This window comes from Chiloscyllium plagiosum, chromosome 11 (genome assembly GCF_004010195.1).
Source record: "Chiloscyllium plagiosum isolate BGI_BamShark_2017 chromosome 11, ASM401019v2, whole genome shotgun sequence".
In the NCBI taxonomy this organism is placed as follows: Eukaryota; Metazoa; Chordata; class Chondrichthyes; order Orectolobiformes; family Hemiscylliidae; genus Chiloscyllium; species Chiloscyllium plagiosum.
This window is the reverse complement of record NC_057720.1, coordinates 49,186,329-49,205,376: the sequence shown is the minus strand read 5'-3', so window position 1 is coordinate 49,205,376 and position 19,048 is coordinate 49,186,329. Positions and strand designations below refer to the sequence as shown.

The window sequence follows — 19,048 nt, the reverse complement described above, 5'->3', positions numbered from 1 at the left end:
AATTTTTGTAGATTACCAACGCTGTTTAAAATTGCTTTATTAATACTGAATTAAATACTGACACTTACAGGAAGATACAGGGGAAATCATTAAAACAAATCTCTGTTAATGACCTTTTCCTTTCCAAGTCAAATATAATAGCATAAATTTTGATTGGATGAGATAGATGGTTGTGTGTAATATTAATATGTTTCAACAATCAGAATATAAGGTAAAGATCCATAACATTGGAACTTTACTCCTCTTGAGCTTCGCTCATATTTTAATGAGACGAAGTCACCACAGTGTATTTTGGACATGTGTGTTTTCCAGCATTTCCACACTGATTCAAATTTTCATTCATTCCATGAGTATCTAGGATTGCTAAGTTCAAAGATATGTAAAAGTGGATTTCAGGACCCCATCTTAATTAGGTGCAGTTTTCTGCTTGTTTGTTGAAAATCAGAAAATGCTTAACATAATTGCTTGTTTTTTTATTGCAGAACAAATTGTTGTTGCCCATGTACCCGCTTTGCTCCCCTCGGCAGATGACAAAAAGAGAAAAGTTAAATATCCTGTCACAAAGGGGGAGATTAGAAGACGTATTATCCCTCCTGAGAAAATGTCTAAAACAGTCATTAAAAGCTACCTAAGGCTAAGGAGAGATAACCGTTTTGACATTCGCCAGCTTCTGGATCTGCCTGTGACTGGTTATGACCGGACTCTGCACACATCATTTACTCGACTCTGTGAGGGAGAAGCAAAAACACTGACTGAAAATTTTCATCAACTCAACCTTGGGTACTTTCCTGTCGATGAATGTGCCAGCACGATAGCAGAACACGCTGCAGCTTCAGAAATATATGCAGCAAGGCAAGTGGCAAATCTCTGTATTTAATTGAGAACAACTCAAGGTAATTAGCTAATGTGAGTTCAATGTTGGACCATCACAAGAAGACCTGAGTATGAATCCCAAGCTTGGCTGACTTTTTAATTCACTCAGGAGGTGAGTTTTATCATATATAGCTAATTCCCTAGTAGGAAAATGGGAGAGCATATTGTTGATGGCAGGTGAAGAATTGGAAGTCCGTCTTTTGTTTCCCTTTCCATTCATGCAAAGTGCTGAAAGATTCGCATTGATAGCACCTAACAGATGTCTAAGCCTTCACACAATCAAAACAATGAAAAATATTGTTTGAGATTATTATAATTTTTACATACAAGTGACTAAATGCACAAGTTTAACATTTTTAATTTGAGCTTTATCTGAAATATGTTGTAAAGATGAAAAGCCCTTTAAAACTATTCACTTTAATCTATTTAATCACAACCAGGTATTTCTTATACTTTTACTTGTAAAGTAATCTTTTATAATTCATAAACAAAGCACAAGTTAATATACTATGAGCAAATGAAATATTGAGTTATTGTGTGCAGTTTACAGTAGTGTAATTTTAAAAATAACGTATTTTCTGTATACCGCATGCAAAATAGATTGGGACAACTGAGTTACATGGTATTTTGCGTGATGGAACAAAAAAGATGTTCTAATTATATTTAACATCAGATTTGTTTTATTAATGAAAACAAACCAATTTCTGCATGGTTGCTTTCAGTTGAAACTTTAGTCTCCACAAAGCTGATTTATTGGGGTGTCTGAACCCATTTTCTTGCTTCCTTCAAATGATTGAAGCAATTCAGGCATCCTACTGTCCTATTTAAAATTACTTCAAGTGAACAATTTTTAATTTTATTGAAGTGATGGATTACCTTTTCTTATTTTGAGTACAAATTGAGTATTTATTTTGGAACATTTTTGTTTGTACTTTTTGACCTGGTTGCATGTGTACATTGTGATTGGTTCAGATCAATTCTGAACTATCTGATTAGAGAAATAGTAGCAGGTGTTGTGAAACTTGAAAGGGTTCAGAAAAGATTTACAAGATGTTGCTAGGGTTGGAAGATTTGAGCTATAGGGAGAGGCTGAACAGGCTGGGGCTGTTTTCCCTGGAGCGTCGGAGGCTGAGGGGTGACCTTATAGAGGTTTACAAAATTATGAAGGGCATGGATAGGATAAATAGGCAAAGTCTTTTCCCTGGGGTCGGGAACTAGAGGGCATAGATTTAAGGTGCGAGGGGAAAGATATAAAAGAGACCCGGGGCAACTTTTTTACGCAGATGGTGATACGTGTATGGAATGAGCTGCCAGAGGAAGTGGTGGAGACTGGTACAATTGCATTATTTAAGAGGCATTTGGATGGGTATATGAATAAGAAGGGTTTGGAGGGATATAGGCCAGGTGCCGGCAGGCGGGACTAGATTGGGTTAGGATATCTGGTCGGTATGGACAGGTTGGGCCGAAGGCTCTGTTTCCATGCTGTACATCTCTATGACTCTAAATAGCAGCTTCCTCTCTTAAAATTCCCTCACATACAATCCAACAAATATCTAATATGAGAAAGGCAAGTTGTTGATTCAAATGTGCCACTCATCAAATATTTATCGTGTCTTCCTCAATTTTGTAAGGGATTAGATTAGATTAGATTACATTAGATTACATTACATTACATTACAGTGTGGAAACAGGCCCTTCGGCCCAACAAGTCCACACCGACCCGCCGAAGCGAAACCCACCCATACCCCTACATTTACCCCTTACCTAACACTACGGGCAATTTAGTATGGCCAATTCACCTGACCCTGCACATCTTTGTGACTGTGGGAGGAAACCGGAGCAGCCGGAGGAAACCCACGCAGACACGGGGAGAACGTGCAAACTCCACACAGTCAGTTGCCTGAGGCAGGAATTGAACCCGGGTCTCTGGCGCTGTGAGGCAGCAGTGCTCACCACTGTGCCACCGTGCCGTCCACATTATACATCAATGTCATTCAGAAATTATGTTTCTGTTTATTTTCACATATTTTTATAAATATTTGGCAAATAATTTGGCTAAAGGAAGAACAGCCACTGAATTAGGTAGAAATATGGAATTTAGCTAGATATATTCTAAACACTAGTTTTTGTTAGGGCTTTACTGAGTGACTATCTCTACGGTACAAGAATAACTAACCACAGGATATAACTGTCTTATAACACGCAGTTTGCAATCTCACCTCTCAGTTTTTAAAGATGGCTAATATGAAAAGCCGAAAAATTCATATTGGTGCATTTGGAGTATTTTATTCTGTGCTGAGTGGAGAGCATTGTGCACTTAATCTAGCCAAATGATTCTTATTTCCCAATGTTGATGCTGGGTAATAAAAACACAAAGGGTATTGTTTTTCCTTTGTTGATATGTTAGTTTGATATTTTTTTTATACAAAAAAAGGTCAAACCTGGAATAGTTTTTGTCAACTTCTGATCAATGACTAGATTTTTATAACATCTCATCAGAGCATTTTTTTGAAGTAGATGTGTACTTAGTGGGAGAAAACACTGACATATTTAGGTGGGAATGATTTTAACTGAGATTTGAACAGGTGTCACAGCTTTACTATTAAATTCAAATACAAAGTAATACTATCTTGATTGCATTTTCACAGGTTTTAGTTTTTCTGGTACGTTTAGGACATCGTTTAAATGTTTTACCAATCCTCCTGAACTAAAAGTATTCGCATAAGGCAATCTTTGTCACATAATTTTATGCAGTGAGTGACCTGATGTCTACTTTTCATGTGTATCATTGTGACTTACTTCAGGAGCATTGCAAACAGAAAATTAGGACAGCACTGCTAATATTTCACAGATTAAAACTTCAATAATGTCACATGAGCAACTCTGAACAAAGGAAAATAAACTGTGAGGGCAAACTAGTGAGGAATATAACAATTGACAATGAGAGCTCTTTAAATATATAAAGAGGAAAGTTAATTAATGGTTAATTAATGCTTGGCATGAAAATAGAAATGCAGTGGGGTAATGGTATACCAAAGATAAAATTGCTAGGTGATGGGAAGGAAAGGGAAATAAAGTCACGGCTAGAGGCCATCAAAATGAAATAAAAAGGAGATTAAATTATCTTGGATCTAAGATTAATAGGCAAACATGAATATGTATGGGGAAGTTTGGATTACATTGCTATAGTAGAAGTAGTTGTGACATAATCTAAGTGTAAAGGGACGACATAAAGAAACAAGGAAAGAGAACCCATCGTTAAAGTCTGATAGATGAATATGGGATTGAAACATAGAAAGTAGGAGTAAGATTAACCTATTTGACCCATCAAGCCTGCAGCATTATTCAACATGAACATGGCTGATCCTCTACTTCAATATTATACTCGTGCCATGTGTCCAAAAATCTTATCTATCTTTCTGAAATGTTATCATTTTATTTGACTTCCACTACCTTTTTATGGTAAAAGAATTCCAAAGGCTCTCAAACCTCAGTGACAAAATTTCTTATCTCAATTCTAAATGTAATTCCCTGTATCTTGAGACACAGACCCCTGCTCCCTGCTACCTCACCCCAGATTGGAGAAATATCATCTCTGCAGCTTGTCAGAATTGTATACATTGCAAAATGATCCCACTCTCATTCTTCTAAACTGTAATGAATACAGGCTCATTTGACCGAGTCTCTTTTTGTACAACCTGTCATTACATCCTGGTGAACCTTCACTGAACTCTGTCTGTTGCAAGTATATAGAGTCATAGAGATTTACAGCACGGAAACAGACCCTTCGATCCAACTTGTCCGTGTTGACCAGATATTCTAACCTAATCTAGTCCCATTTGCCAGCAATTGGCTCATATCCCTCAAAACCCTTCCTATCCGGATGCCTTTTATCCTGTTTATTTATCCTATCCATGCCCCTCATGACTTTATAAACCTTTTTAAGGTCACCCCTCAGTCTCCGACATTCCAGGGAAAACAGCCCCAGCCTACTCAACCTCTCCCTATAACTCAAATCCTCCAATCCTGGCAACATCCTACAACATCCTTCTGATAGAAAGGAGAAAAGAATTGCATGCAATATTCGAACAGTGGCCTAACCAATGTCCTGTACAGCCGCAATATGACCTCCCAACTCCTATACTCAACACTCTGACCAATAAAAGAAAGCATACCAAACGCCTTCTTCACTATCCTATCTACCTCCGACTACTTTCAGGGAACTGTGAACTTGGACTACGAGGTCTCTGTTGAGCAGCATTCCCAAGGGCCTTACCATTAAGTGTATAAGTCCTGCTAAGATTTGCTTTTCCAAAATGCCACACCTCGCATTTATTTAAATTAAACTCCATCTGCCACTCAGCCTGTTGGCCCATCTGATCAAGATCCCATTGTATTCTGAAGTAACTTTCTTCGCTGTCCATTACACCTTTTAATTTTCGTGTCATCTGCAACCTTACTAACTATACTTCCTATGTTCACATCCAAATCATTTATGTAAATGACAAAAAGTAGTGGACCCAGCACCGATCCTTGTGGCACTCCACTGGTCACAGGCCTCCAGTCTGAAAAACAACCCTCCACCACCACCCTCTGTCTTCTACCTTGGAGCCACTTCTGCATCCCATGTAATCTAACCTTGCTAATCAGTCTCCTATGGGAAACCTTGTTGAACGCCTTACTGAAGTCATTCTAGATCACATCTACCACTCTGCCCTCATCAGTTCTCTTTGTTTCTTTTTCAAAAAAACTCAATCAAGTTCATGAGACATGATTTCTTAAACAAACCCTCAATTTCTTTAGTCATCCAGCATTCCCTATACCTACCAGCCTTCCCTTTCACCCTGACAGGAATATACTTTCTCTGGACTCTTGTTATCTCATTTCTGAAGGCTTCCCATTTTTCCAGCCGTCCTTTTACCTGCAAACATTTGCCCACAATCAGCTTTTGAAAGCTCTTGCCTAATTCTGTCAAAATTAGCCTTCCTCCAATTCAGAACTTCAAATTTTAGATCTGGTCTGTCTTTTTCCATCATTATTTTACAACTAATAGAATTATGGTCGCTGGCCTCAAAGTGCTCCCCACTGACACCTCAGTCACCTGCATTGCCTTATTTCCCAAGAGTAGGTCAAGTTTTGCACTTGCTCTAGTAGGTACATCCACATACTGAATCAGAAAATTTTCTTGCACATACTTAACGAATTCCTCTCCATCTAACACTATGGCAGTCCCAGTCTATGTTTGGAAAGCTGCAATCCCCTACCATAACCACCCTATTATTCTTCCAGGTAACTGAAATCTCTCTACAAATTTGTTTCTCAATTCCCCGCTGACAATTAGGCATGTATAATATAACCCCAGTAAGATGATCATCCCTTTCTTATTTATCAGTTCCATCCAAATAACTTCTCTGTCTGTATTTCCAGTAAAATCCTCCCTCAGTACAGCTGTAATGCTATCCCTTGCTAAAAACATCACTCCCCCTCCTCTCCTGCCTCCTTTTCTATCCTTCCTGTAGCATTTGTATCCTGGAACATTAAACTGCCAGCCCTGTCCATCTCTGAGCCATGTCTCTGTAATTGCCATGACATCCCAGTCCCATGTTCCTAACCACACCCTGAGTTCATCTGCCTTCCCTGTTAGGCCGCTTGCTTTGAAGTAAATGCAGTTTAATTTATCAATCCTACCTTGTTCTCCGCTTTGTCCCTACCTGTCCTGACTGCTTGACTTGCTCCTTTTCCCAACTGTACAAGTCTCATATTGATCTCTTTCCTCACTGTCTCCCTGAGTCGTCTCTCCCCCCCACTAGTTTAAATCCTCCCGAGCAACTGTAGCAAATCTCCCTGCCAGTATATTAGTCCCCTTCCAATTTGGGTGCAATCCATCCTTTTTGTAAAGGGCACTTCCACCCCAGAAGAAATTCCAGTGATTCAAAAATGTGAACCTTTTTCCCATGCATCAGCTCCTCAGCCACGCATTTATCTGTTCTATCCTCCTATTTCTACCCTCACTAGCTCATAGCACCAGGGGTAATCCAAATATTACTACCCTCGAAGACCTCCTTTTTAAATTCTTGCCTAACTTCATCCTTTTCCCTTCCTATGTTGTTGGTTCCAATGTGTACAATGACTTCCTGCTGGCCCCTCTCCCCTTTGAGAACATTCTGCACCCTCTCTGAGACATTCATGATCCTAGCACCGGGGATACAACACATCATTCTGATTTTTCGCAGATGGCCTCAGAAACGTCTGTCTGTGCCTCTGACTAGAGAGTCCCCTATCATAATTGATCACTTGGAACCTGACATACCCCTCATTACATTAGAGCGTCTCTCAATAGCAGAAACCTGGCTGTTCATGCTACATTACCCTCAGAGTCTATCACCCCCTACATGTTCCAAAACAGCATACTTGTTTGAAATGGGGATAGCCACAGAAGACTCATGCACTACCTGTTTATCTCTCCTATCTTTCCTGGGGTTAACCCATCTATCTGACTGTATCTGCGGCTTTCCTTCCCTCCTATAAGTGCCATTTATCACACCCCCAACTCTTGTAAATTCCTCATTGCCTCTAACTGTCACTCCAGCTGATCCAATATCTTTTCTTTGGGTGAGGAGACCAAAACTGCATGCACTATTCCAGATGTGGTCTATCCTAGACACTTTATTGCTACAACAATACATCATTGCGCTGATAATGATACCTTGTCTGCAAGATTCATCTGCATGGTTGCATTCAATGACTTGCATAGAAGGAGACCAACGTCCCTTTGTACTTCAACATTTACTAATATGTCACTTATATGTGAGGCCCAAGCCCTGATCCCTGTCATATCAAACTAGCAACATCTTCCCCTCTACAAAAATGCATTTATTCCTCCTCTTTGCTTTCTATCTGGCAACTAATTCTGAATTCATGCCAGTGTAAGGGTGATATTTATTAAAAAATAATTTGTGAAAGCAGAAAACAGAAGTTTTGTTCCCAACTCATAAGAAAAAGTAAAACAGGATGGTCTACAATTACTAAAAATTTGATAATTCTACAAGAGATACTGGCACCAGGTGGTCTTTGGGAATAATAGGTAATTATCTAGATATGGGCAGTGGATTGGTTGGACTTTTGTCAGAAAACTGAGGAGAGAGCAGTTGGGTCTTGGACCTTTTTTAAAAACAGCCTGCCAGCAAGTGAGAATGCTCCCTCTCAGTGTGAGTGGAAAAGAAATAACACTTAAAGACTTTGCGGAAGGGAAGAGCTGCTATCTTGAACCAAGACTTAAATGACTGGCAATGTAATTGAGGTCCACCACAGTAAATAAAAATACCGAAAAACAAGGAAAACTGAGAAAGTCACCTCATTCCACGATTTTTTTATTTGGACTCTGATCCACAACTTTGTGCCTTTTTATCAAAGTTTTTATCCATGATATTTCCTGGAAAAAAAAGCCTGTTTGTCTCATCACTTTGCCCATCCTATGTGTGAATTAATCTGTATGTTTGGATTAAAAGGGTGTTTACAGTTTAAGTTTGCACATTAGGTAATTTGTTTTTCCCAAATATTGGAAGATACAGTTTGTTATAAGTTTTTTGTTTATTGAAATTTGGTGTGCGTTTCCTAGATAATGTGTGACCTCAGTAAAAGCTTTCTGAAATCGATAATAGACCACATCCACTCATTCTTCCTTATCTATTCTACTAGTTACATCCTGAAAATAGTGAGGTTTGTGAAACATGATTTCTCTTTCATAAATTCATCTTGACTTTTTTTTAATCCTATTGATATTTTCTTAAGTGATCTGTCAAAGCATTCTGTGTAAAAGCATCTAGTATTTTGTCTACTACTGGGAAGGTTAGAAATGTGATTTACATTTGTAAAGCAAGTTATGATGATCTGAAATGCACTGCTTGAAAGGATGGACACAGATTCAGTGGTAACTTGCTAAAATGAATTGGTTATATACTTGAAAAGCAAATGTCTCCAGGGCTGTAAGGTAAGTGCAGTGGATTGAAACTATTTCGATTGATTTTTCTGAGAGCTGACTTTGACACAGTAGCTGAGTGGCCTACTCTGTGCGGTATGATTCTATAAAACAAAAATCAAATGTTTAATTCTCCTGTACTGACATGCCTGACCTACGCTTGACTACAGACAAATTATGCATTAAGCTTTCCATCAAACTTGATTTGGTGAAACATTAATAATATTTCACAGTTTAATTATCCCTCACTCACTTCTTTACCCCATTGCCATTAAAGATTCTTATGGACTTATCCAACTTGTTGATGACAAATAATAATTGATAAATATCTACATGTCATGTCAACTGTGTGCAGAAGATAGATATATCAAAAATTAAAACTAATGAAATGTGTCATAGAGTGATACAGCATGGAAATAGACCCTTCGTTCCAACCACTCCATGCCAAACATAATTCCAAACTAAACTAGTCCCACCTGCTGCTCGTGGCCCATTATCTTCCAAACCTTTCCTATTCATGTATCTATCGAAATGTCTTTTGAACATTGTAATTGTACCTGAATCCACCACTTTCTCAGCAAGTTCATTCCACACGTGAACCACCCTCTGTATTAAAGAAAATGCCTCATGTCTTTTTCAAATCTCTCTTCTCTCACCTTTAAAAAATGTGCCCCCTACTCTTGAAATCCCCCATCCTAGGAGAAAGACAACTACCATTAATATCTATTCCTCTCATTATTTTATAAACTTCTATCAGATCATCTCTCAACCTCCTATGCTCCAGTGGAAAACATCCCAGCCCATCCAGCCTTTCTTTATAACTGAAACCTTTCATAACCAGCAACATCCTGTTAAATCTTTTCTGAACCCTCTCCAGCTTGATGATATCATTTCCATAATTGGGCGACCAGAACTGGACACAGTATTCCAGAAGCAATCTCAATAATGTCCTGTACAACCTCAACATGACTTCCCAATTCTTATACTTAAAAGGACTGAGCAGTGAAGGCAAACATGCCAAACATCTTTTTAACTACCCTGTCTATATGTGATGCAAACTTCAAAGAATTAAATACTTGCACTCCGAGGTGCCCCTGTTCTATAACAATATCCAAGGCTCTACCATTAATTGTATAAGTCCTGCCCTTGTTTGTTGTACAAAAATGCACTACCTCACATTTATCCAGATTAAACTCCATCTGCCATTTTTCAGCCCATTGACCCATTTGATCAAGATCCCTTTTGTAATCTGAGAAAACCTTCTTCGCTGTGTGCAATGCCACCACCAATTTTGGTGTTGTCAGCAAACTTACTAACCGTGCCTTCTATGTTCTTGTCCAAATCATTTATACAAATGACAAACAAAAGAGGACCCAGAACTGATCCCAATGGAACACTGCTGGGCACAAGTCTCCAGGCCAAAAACCAACCCTCTGCCATTTCTATCTGTCTCCTGCCATTAAGCCAATTATGTACCCAATTGGCAAACTCATCCTGAATCCCATTTGACCTAACTTTACTGAGTTGTCTGCCATGCTGAACCTTGTCGAAAGCTTTATTAAAATCCAGATAAACAACATCCACTGCTCTGCTATCGTTAATCTTTAAGGCAACTTCCTCAAAAAATGCTATCCTAAATCAATTTTTGCCTTTCTAAATGTTCATAACTCCTATCTTTTATAATCACCTCCAACAATTTACCCACAACCGAAATCAGACTCACAGGTCAACATTTCACAGTTCTTTCCTTCCTTTCTTAAACAAAGGTACAACAGTAGCTACCCTCCAGTCATCAGGCACTTCACCCATAATTTTAGATGTTGCAAATATTTCTGCAAGGGGTCTCATAATTTCCTCTCTCACTTCCAACAACGTTCTGCAATACATTAGATTAGGTCCTGGAGATTTATCCACCTTTATATTCTCTAATACTTACTCAATGTGAACTGTTTTTAAAACATTAAAGTTTATTTCTCTGCATTCTCTAAACTCCATTTCTTTCTCCACAGTAAAAACTGACATGAAATATTACATTTCGTATCTCTCCCATCTCCTGGTGTTCAACACAAAGACAACCTCCTTGTTGTTACATGTTTTTTCAGTTGGTTCTGTTTTGACTTTTTAACAACGTATGAGCATAAGCATTAAATCCGTCTTTTTCATGTGAAGCTCAGTGTTTATTATTACCTATTGTACTTAATGTTTTCAATGTCAGATAAATCACTGCCTGAGTTGAAACACTGGAAGGATATTGATTTCATTTGGACTGTTCTATCCAGGAAATAGTGTTTGTAATTTGATTTTTATTTTAGAAAAGTTGATCTAATGGAACAATAGTGAAAGAACCTACAAAGTTTTCATGTAGGCTTACCAAATTCTTTTATTTTCTCCAGAAAGGTGATTGAAGATCTTGACACAATCATGGACAGTTTTATGTGGCAGGAGCATCCATATAATTTAATCACACATGGATTTGGTCCTCAGAACATCAAGGTAGTTTTGGACTTGGTAAAACTGCTTCTGCGAGAATCACTACGGAAATCCTCATCCTGATGCAGACAAAATAAAATCACTGGGATTTGTAGGTTCTTTTTCAAAAAAAGCTATGTAATAGTGGAACTTATTGTTTTTAGTCTGTTTATCTTGTTAAATTTATGTGTAACTAGCTTTGTATGAATATTTCCAGAAATGTTGTTTATAATATGAGTAATGTACAGTGGCCCCTCTCTATCTGTAGGACTTCCATGTACAAATTGGATGAGAGTTGGGAAATAGGCATCTTATGGGCTTTATGTTGGAGAATCAGTAAAGATTATGTATATATTAGAGTTATAGTGAGTGGCTACTGTACTTCAAAATAAAACCTGCATTTCAAGAAAAATAATAGTGGTGTGTAATGTGAAATGTTTACATGAACCAAATGAACACTGCTGTTAAATAAGAATTTTAAAATGTATACATTTGTTTAATTTAACATTTCACATTTTAGTTTTGTCCAAAATTATAATATCATGTACAAGTGTTTGCAGGCATCTAACTAAAGACACCTCTGATAGCAGCAACAAAATACCCCTTATGTCATTTTTAAATCTTCATCCCCTTACCATAAATATTTGGTCTCTGGTCTTGAAATCCCCACTCTAGGGAAAAGATACACTCTATTTACCTTTCTATACCCCTCACGATTTTATAAACCTCTATAAGATCACCCCTCAACCTCCTACATTCCAGTGTAAAAGGTCCCAGCCAATCAAGACATTCCATTCCCGGAAGCATCCTAGTAAATCTCTTCTTAACCCTTTCCAGCTTCATAATATCCTTCCTGTAACAAGACGAACAGAACTGGACATAGTACTCCAGAAGAGGCCTCATCAGCGTCCTATCCAACCTCAACATAACATCCCAACTCATACTCAGAGGTCTGAGCAATGAAGGGAAATGTGCTAAGCTATCTATATGTAATGCAAACTTCAAATAATTGTGTACCTGAACGCCTAAGTCTCTCTGTGAAATATTCTTTGTACCAGCCTTACATAAGTCCCCTCTCTCACTTGTTTTTTTTGGTAAATTGATGACTATTTGACTTGTTCCCTGCCCACATCTCAAACTGGAAGATTTCATCAGCTTTGTTTTTGCATTTCCCTCACCTTCTCATGGCCCATTTCCTCCAGCTCTTCCCTTGTGTCCTTCAATCATTTTATCTCCATTCTGAGACTAGCCTGTAGACTAATATGCACTGCAAGCCCACAGACTGACTTGTTTACCAGAATGCATTTGCTTCCTGTGTAAACTTTATTTTTTTCATCTGGTTTCTACCTCTCTGTCATATCTGCTCTGACCATTTCCCAGACCAACGCTTTCAATGTAACTGAAAACTTTAATGTTCCCTCAACATGGTTGTCGGGATCCTTAGCATGTCTGTACCAATTCTCACTTCTTTCACTTTCACTTCTTTCCTTCTCTTCCAGAATCATGGTAAGGTTTTCTTTGACCTCAGCTTCATCCCACTAACCTCCACATAGTATGTCTTCAATTGCAAAAGGATTTGAGTTCAGAAATAAGGATGTCTTACTGCAGTTATTTGTAAGGCTGCCCCTGGAGTACTGTGTGCAGTTTTGGTCTCCCTACCTAAAAGAGGATATGACCTGGGTCATCCGCATGGGCCCCAGCTATGCAGGCTTCTTCGTCGGGTACGTGGAACAGTCCATTTTCCACAGCTACACCGGCACCATTCTCCATCTTTTCCTCCGCTACATTGATGACTGTATCTGCGTTATCTCATACTCCCACGAGGAGGTTGAACAGTTCATCAAATTCACCAATAACTTGCACCCCAACCTCAAATTCACCTGGACCATCTCTGACACCTCCCTCCTCTTCCTGGACCTCTCCATCTCCAGTGACTGACTAACCACAGACAATTACTACAAACCCACCAACTCTTGCAACTACCTGGACTACACCTCCCACTCTGCCTCCTATAAAAATGCCACCCCTTATTCCCAAATCCTTCGCCTCCTCTGCATCTGCTCCCATGAGGACCAATTCCACCTTAGAACATCCCAGATGCCCTCCTTCTTCAAAGACTGCAATTTTCCCTCCCATGTGGTCAGTGATACCCTTCAGCACATCTTCTCCACTTCCCACACCTCCAATTGCAACAAGGACGGAATCCCCCCCCCCCCCATCCTCACCTTCCACCCCACCAACGTACAGGTACATCTCATCATTCTCCACCACTTCCACTACCTACAAATAGACCCCACCACGAGGGATATATTTCCCTCCCCACCTCTATCTGCATTTCAGAGAGACCATTCCCTCCGCGACTCCCTTGTCAGATCCACACACCCCACTCCCAGCACCTGCTTCTGCCAAAGCAAGAAGTGCAAAACCTACGCCCATACTTCCCCGCGCTCACGTCTGTCCAAGGCTCCAAAAGATCCTTTCACATCTGACTGAAATTTACCTGTACTTCCACACACGTCGTCTACTATATCTGTTGCACCCGATGTGGTCTCTTCTACATTGGGGTGACTGGACGCCAACTTGCGGATCGTTTCAGAGAACATCTCTGAAACACCCGCACCAACCAGCCCCACTGCCCCTTGGCTGAACACCAACTCCCCCTCCCAAGCCGCCAAGAATTTGCAGGTCCTGGGCCTCCGCCATCGCCCAACCCTTATGAACCGACGCATGGAGGAAGAACGTCTCATCTTAAGCCTTGGGACCCTGCAACCACATGGGATGAATGTGGATTTCGTCAATTGCCTCATTTCCCCTCACCCCACCTCATCCCAGCCCCAAGCCTCCAACTCGGCACCACCCTCTTGAACTGCCCGTTTTCCTTTCCAATTATCTGATCCACACTCCGATCTATCACCTTTCCCCCCCTCACCTTCATCTACCTATCACATTCCCAGCTACCTTCCCCCAGCCCCATTTCCCTCCCATTTATTTCTCAGCCCCTCTGGTCCACCAGCCTCATTCCTAATGAAGGGCTTACGCTGAAAATGTCGATTCTCCTGCTCCTCGGATGCTGCCTGACCTGCTGTGCTTTTCCAGCATCACACTCTCGACTCTAATATATCTTTGCCATAAACAGTGTGCAGCAGAGATTCTCTGGGCTGATACTAGAGATGGGAGGACTGTCGTGTCAGGGGAATTGGTTTGGCTAGGTCTGTATGCACTACATTTTAGAAGAATGAGAGGAATTTGATATTTGATTAAAATATATGAAATTCTAACAAGGTTAGACAGACTAGACGCATAGAGTTTGGGAGTCTAGAACCATAGGTGACCATGTCAAGATTTGGGGTAGGTCATTTAGGACTGAGGTGAGGAAACATTTCTTCACTCAGAGGATGATATCTCGATAAAATGCACTACCAGAGAAGGCTGGTTCACTGAATATATTCAAGGAAGAGATTAACAAATTTTTAGATATTAAAGGCATCAAAGGGTGTTGGCAAGAAAGCAGAAATATGGTGTTGAGATAGAGGATCAACAGTGATAATACTGAATGGCAGAGCAGGCTCAGAGGGCTAAATAGCACACTACTGTTCCTAGTTTCTGTTCAGTTTATAATTATTTGACATTTGTGATGCCACCACCAAACCGTTTTCAGCTTCCCTTTCAGCAATCTGAGAAGACTGTTACACTTGTGCTTCCTCAATCACTGCAAACAACCCTCTCCTTCCTGTAGTATCTTCCAACAGAACCATTGATTTTGCAATATCTATGCTTTTACTATTACCCTTCTCACTGATCAATGCCTAAACATTCCTTTCAGATGAAGCAACAGTTTACTTGTACAGTGTATGATAAGTCTCCCAACTAATGTTATAACTGGACAAATCAGATCTCAGTCTGAAACATCTTCATAAATCACATTTTGGCTTCAACAAAGTGATCTCTAACTGAAACAAAAGCAGACAATGCTGCAAAGTTTGCTTGAGCCACAAAATAAGTTTATTTAAAATAAAAGAATAAATAAACTATATACTTGCACCACATTTAAAGATTCTTAAATACTGTAAAAGTATAATTGAATTAATCCCCAAGTTCTCCTTTATTAGTTGAAAAGAAAAACAATAGCTCTTGTAAAGTTCCCAAAACCCACTCCTGCTAGAGAACCCAAAAGCACTATTTGTACACTACCCACATTAAAATCCCTGTCTCTAACACGAAAACAAACACAGAAAATGCTGGAGAAACACACCACCCTGTCAGTATCTGTGGAGAGAGAAACAAAGTTAAAGTTTCAAGATTGGTATGTCTTCAGTATTGAAATTGACCTGAGTTCTTCAGTACACCATTTTGTGTTTGTTTTAGATTTCCAGCATCTGGTATTTTGCTTTTATTTGAGTCTCTAACACTTACATAAATTTCATTTATAGACGAGAACTGCACACCACTTCATGCAGCAATTATACACCTGGGCTTAAACAAATTCAGTTTTAAAACCCAATGTTCTGGTCTGGGACTACCACCAACTCTTTACTCAAAGGTCATCAAGTTTCACTGTATCCTTCCCTTTTCAGGAGTAATAGTCTCTGAATGCATTTTTATCAAAGGACTTTGCTGGCCAACTTAAAATCAAACTAAAAAATTAAGCTCTTTCTCTAAGACATGGATGTTTCCTGTCAGGTGAAGAGAAACTTCTTTAGTCAAAGAGTTGTTAGGATTTGAAAAGTGCCGCATGGGAGAGTGGTGGAGGCAAATTCCAGTGGAGGTTGCAAAGGATCTGGATATATATTTGAAAAGGATGAAGTTAGAGGACTACTAAGATAGGGCTGGAGACTGGGACTAGCTGGATTGCTCTAACAGGAGCCAGGACAAACATGATGGGGCAAATGGCCTCCTTCTGAACTACAAAATACTACAATTCTATAAGCTTAAAAAGAACTCTTCTAATTCTAAAATTAGTCATTAGTTTTTCTTTAAGGAAATCACCACGGCTACAGGAATACTTACATTACAAATTAATTGTTAACTTCAGACATACAGCAAACTCCCATGTTACTGACACAAAAGTTGTCAGCAAAAGTATTAAGTGACGTGGACCAAAGGCAATTATATGGAGTTTGGACAGATAGTCATGATCTCATTGAATGGTGGAATAGGCTTGAGGGGCTGAATGATCTACTCCTGTTCCCAGTATCTCTTTTATATACTGCACATCATAATACTAATGTGAATGACCAAACAGAGATTATGTGTCCACTTTGCAGAAGTGTTCAGTGCACAAACATGACACCATATTTCCAGTTGTGTACCATTTTAATGTTCTGTCTACTGTCTGAACTCTCTGTCTCCAACTTCCACTGACCTGTTGGAGCTCAATATTAACTCAAAAGATCACCTGTTCCAATCTCAAAAGTGATTTCAATTTCATAACATAGTCTCTATTTTTAAAAAAAATTTGATTGGTAATTATTCTGCTATTTCTATTTACACAGCTTTTATTTACACCTACCTTTTATTTCTCTACTTGACCTATTAGCATTTTTCTTTGCATTGTGCATTATATCTTTTATGAGTAGGAGTTTGCTGAGAATCAAGTTCTCATGTTTATGAGTGGTTAAGATTTCCAAAGCTAATTTAAGGATCAAACATTTTTTCTCTTCACGAAGCTCTGCTTGAAGTTATGCATTCAGAACAATCAAATGTGATGAAAGTCGGCAATGGATTAATGATGTATGGATCATAACTTCAAAAACTAATGTAACTAGATTTTTTTGGAAGATAAGTAAACAATGAAAGTATCAGCTCACTGAAAGATAACTATCTTTCACCAGTTCATCCTGAAGTATATGAGTTATTGTGCTTTGCAAAAGCTGAATAAATGGAAAACAGTAAAATAATCAGAATTTTCTCATTCTGACTCTTTGAACATTGTCGAGTCTTTGGAAGAGAAGAGAAAATCTGGGAGCACAGACATCTTCGGAGGCTTACAAACATTAGCAGATATTTCTGACACAGGAAATGTACAGTTATTTGGGTGTGTTAGAGGAATTGTGGCCTTCAACAACCCAAGGACAGTCTGGCTGCAGTGTGCATCCTGCCTACAAAGACCTGTAGGGTGAATAAAAGATAAAGTTGCAATAGTCATACCAGACCATAGAGCTGCTCTCTCATTAGACAGATGATTGGTGTTGGTTTAACTTGAGGGTCACAACACCTCAAGGCAAGGGGAGAGTTGAGATGGAGAGTCTTACATGGTTGCCTCAGTCAATGCGGGAAATAAACCCATGCTGTTGGCATCACTCTGCATCACAAACTAACTGATCGCCTACAGGGTGAATAATCCATTATTAGCAATGAAAGTTGTCATTGTCCTCATTTTTTTTGCCATGTGAAGCTTCCAACACCCAGTGAATACATCCCAGGAGTTAGTTGTTTTTCAATGATACAGGTCTCTTAAATAAATAAGTAAAGCCCTAATGCTTGCTATTTCATTTATTAGAAAAACACCAGCAGCAGATCACCTTTTTGGTAGGAGACGACGCATGAATCTTGTTTCCCAGTCTATTGGAGTTTCCTCACCTCAATTGTATCATATCCCGTGCTGACCTTGCTAATGGGAACTTATGTTCCCCTTTCCTTATCTCCTTAATACTAAGAACAGTGCAAAGCTAGGACAAAACTGAATAACAAATGACCTGCTCTTTGTCATAATCCTTTGCACTAAGAGCCTCAGGCCACTTCCAGCAAAAAGACTATTAATCGCCGAGGTGTAGAGCACAGAAAAATGCCCGTAAGTCCGTTGCATTTGCACCAGTCAAAAACACCCAGCTATTTTAATCCTGTTTTCAGCACTTGGCCCATAGCTTTATATTCCTTGGCATCACAAGTGCATATCTAAATTCTTCTTAAATGTTATGAGGGTTTATTTCTCTCGTAGTGAGTTCCAGATTCCCATCACCTTCTGAGTGAATTTTTCTTCCTTCACATCCCCTCTAGACCTCCTGCCCTTTAGCTTAAATGTATGCCCCTTGGTTATTGATCCCTTTGCTAGCGGTAACTGTTCCTTCTTGTCTACCCTGTCTATTACCTTCATCATCATTAAGACCATCTTTCCACTTCTAACGTCTTTTTGAAAGTGACTGGAGAGGAAATATTCAAAAATCCTTTGCGCACACTAACATTGATGTCTTTGGCTCAGTATAGATCTCAAAACTCAAAAAATCTTTTGAAGAGAGCCACTGTCAAATGGCAGAAATACTAATTATGCAAAAACTATTAGACTTGGGGCTATCTTTGTGCCGAAATGTTTGACTGACTAAATGAAGGAAATGTCTTTTGCATGAGGAACAGAGATTTGTATGTTAGTAACAGATGTTTTGGTAATCATGTGAAAGCAGCAGAAACAACCTAAATTATCATATAGCCACGTTTGCTATAAAATGGGTAACTGGGTGATGCACAAACGTGCCCAATGCCACTCTTAGACTAGCTATCCTAAAAACTGAAAGAAATTCCAAGCACCTGAATTCCTTTATTTTCAATTACTATTCATACTCATGGTGCTGTAATTTGATATCTTGTATTGCAATTTTTACCCTGTGTATTGTTAAGCACTACTGCTTGTGGATGTTCTTTTACAATGAGGTGAGTTCTCTGTTTAAAATAATACCAATGGAGGAAAGTTGGATGGTTGGTAATTGTGGATTTGGAGAGCATGAGTGAGCTGTT

At 39.2% G+C, this 19,048-nt stretch overlaps 1 protein-coding gene across 1 annotated transcript in view; it reads left to right on the top strand.

Annotated features, from left to right (window-relative positions):
• The window catches only part of LOC122554724, a 42,253-nt gene extending 30,518 nt beyond the window's left edge, over window positions 1-11,735 (top strand). The window contains exons 9-10 of the mRNA XM_043700100.1: window positions 483-852; window positions 11,245-11,735. Of these exons, the coding sequence (XP_043556035.1) occupies window positions 483-852; window positions 11,245-11,404 (530 nt within the window). The 3' untranslated portion in view covers window positions 11,405-11,735. The remainder of the gene's footprint in view (window positions 1-482; window positions 853-11,244) is intronic.
• Window positions 11,736-19,048: the final 7,313 nt, after the last annotated feature.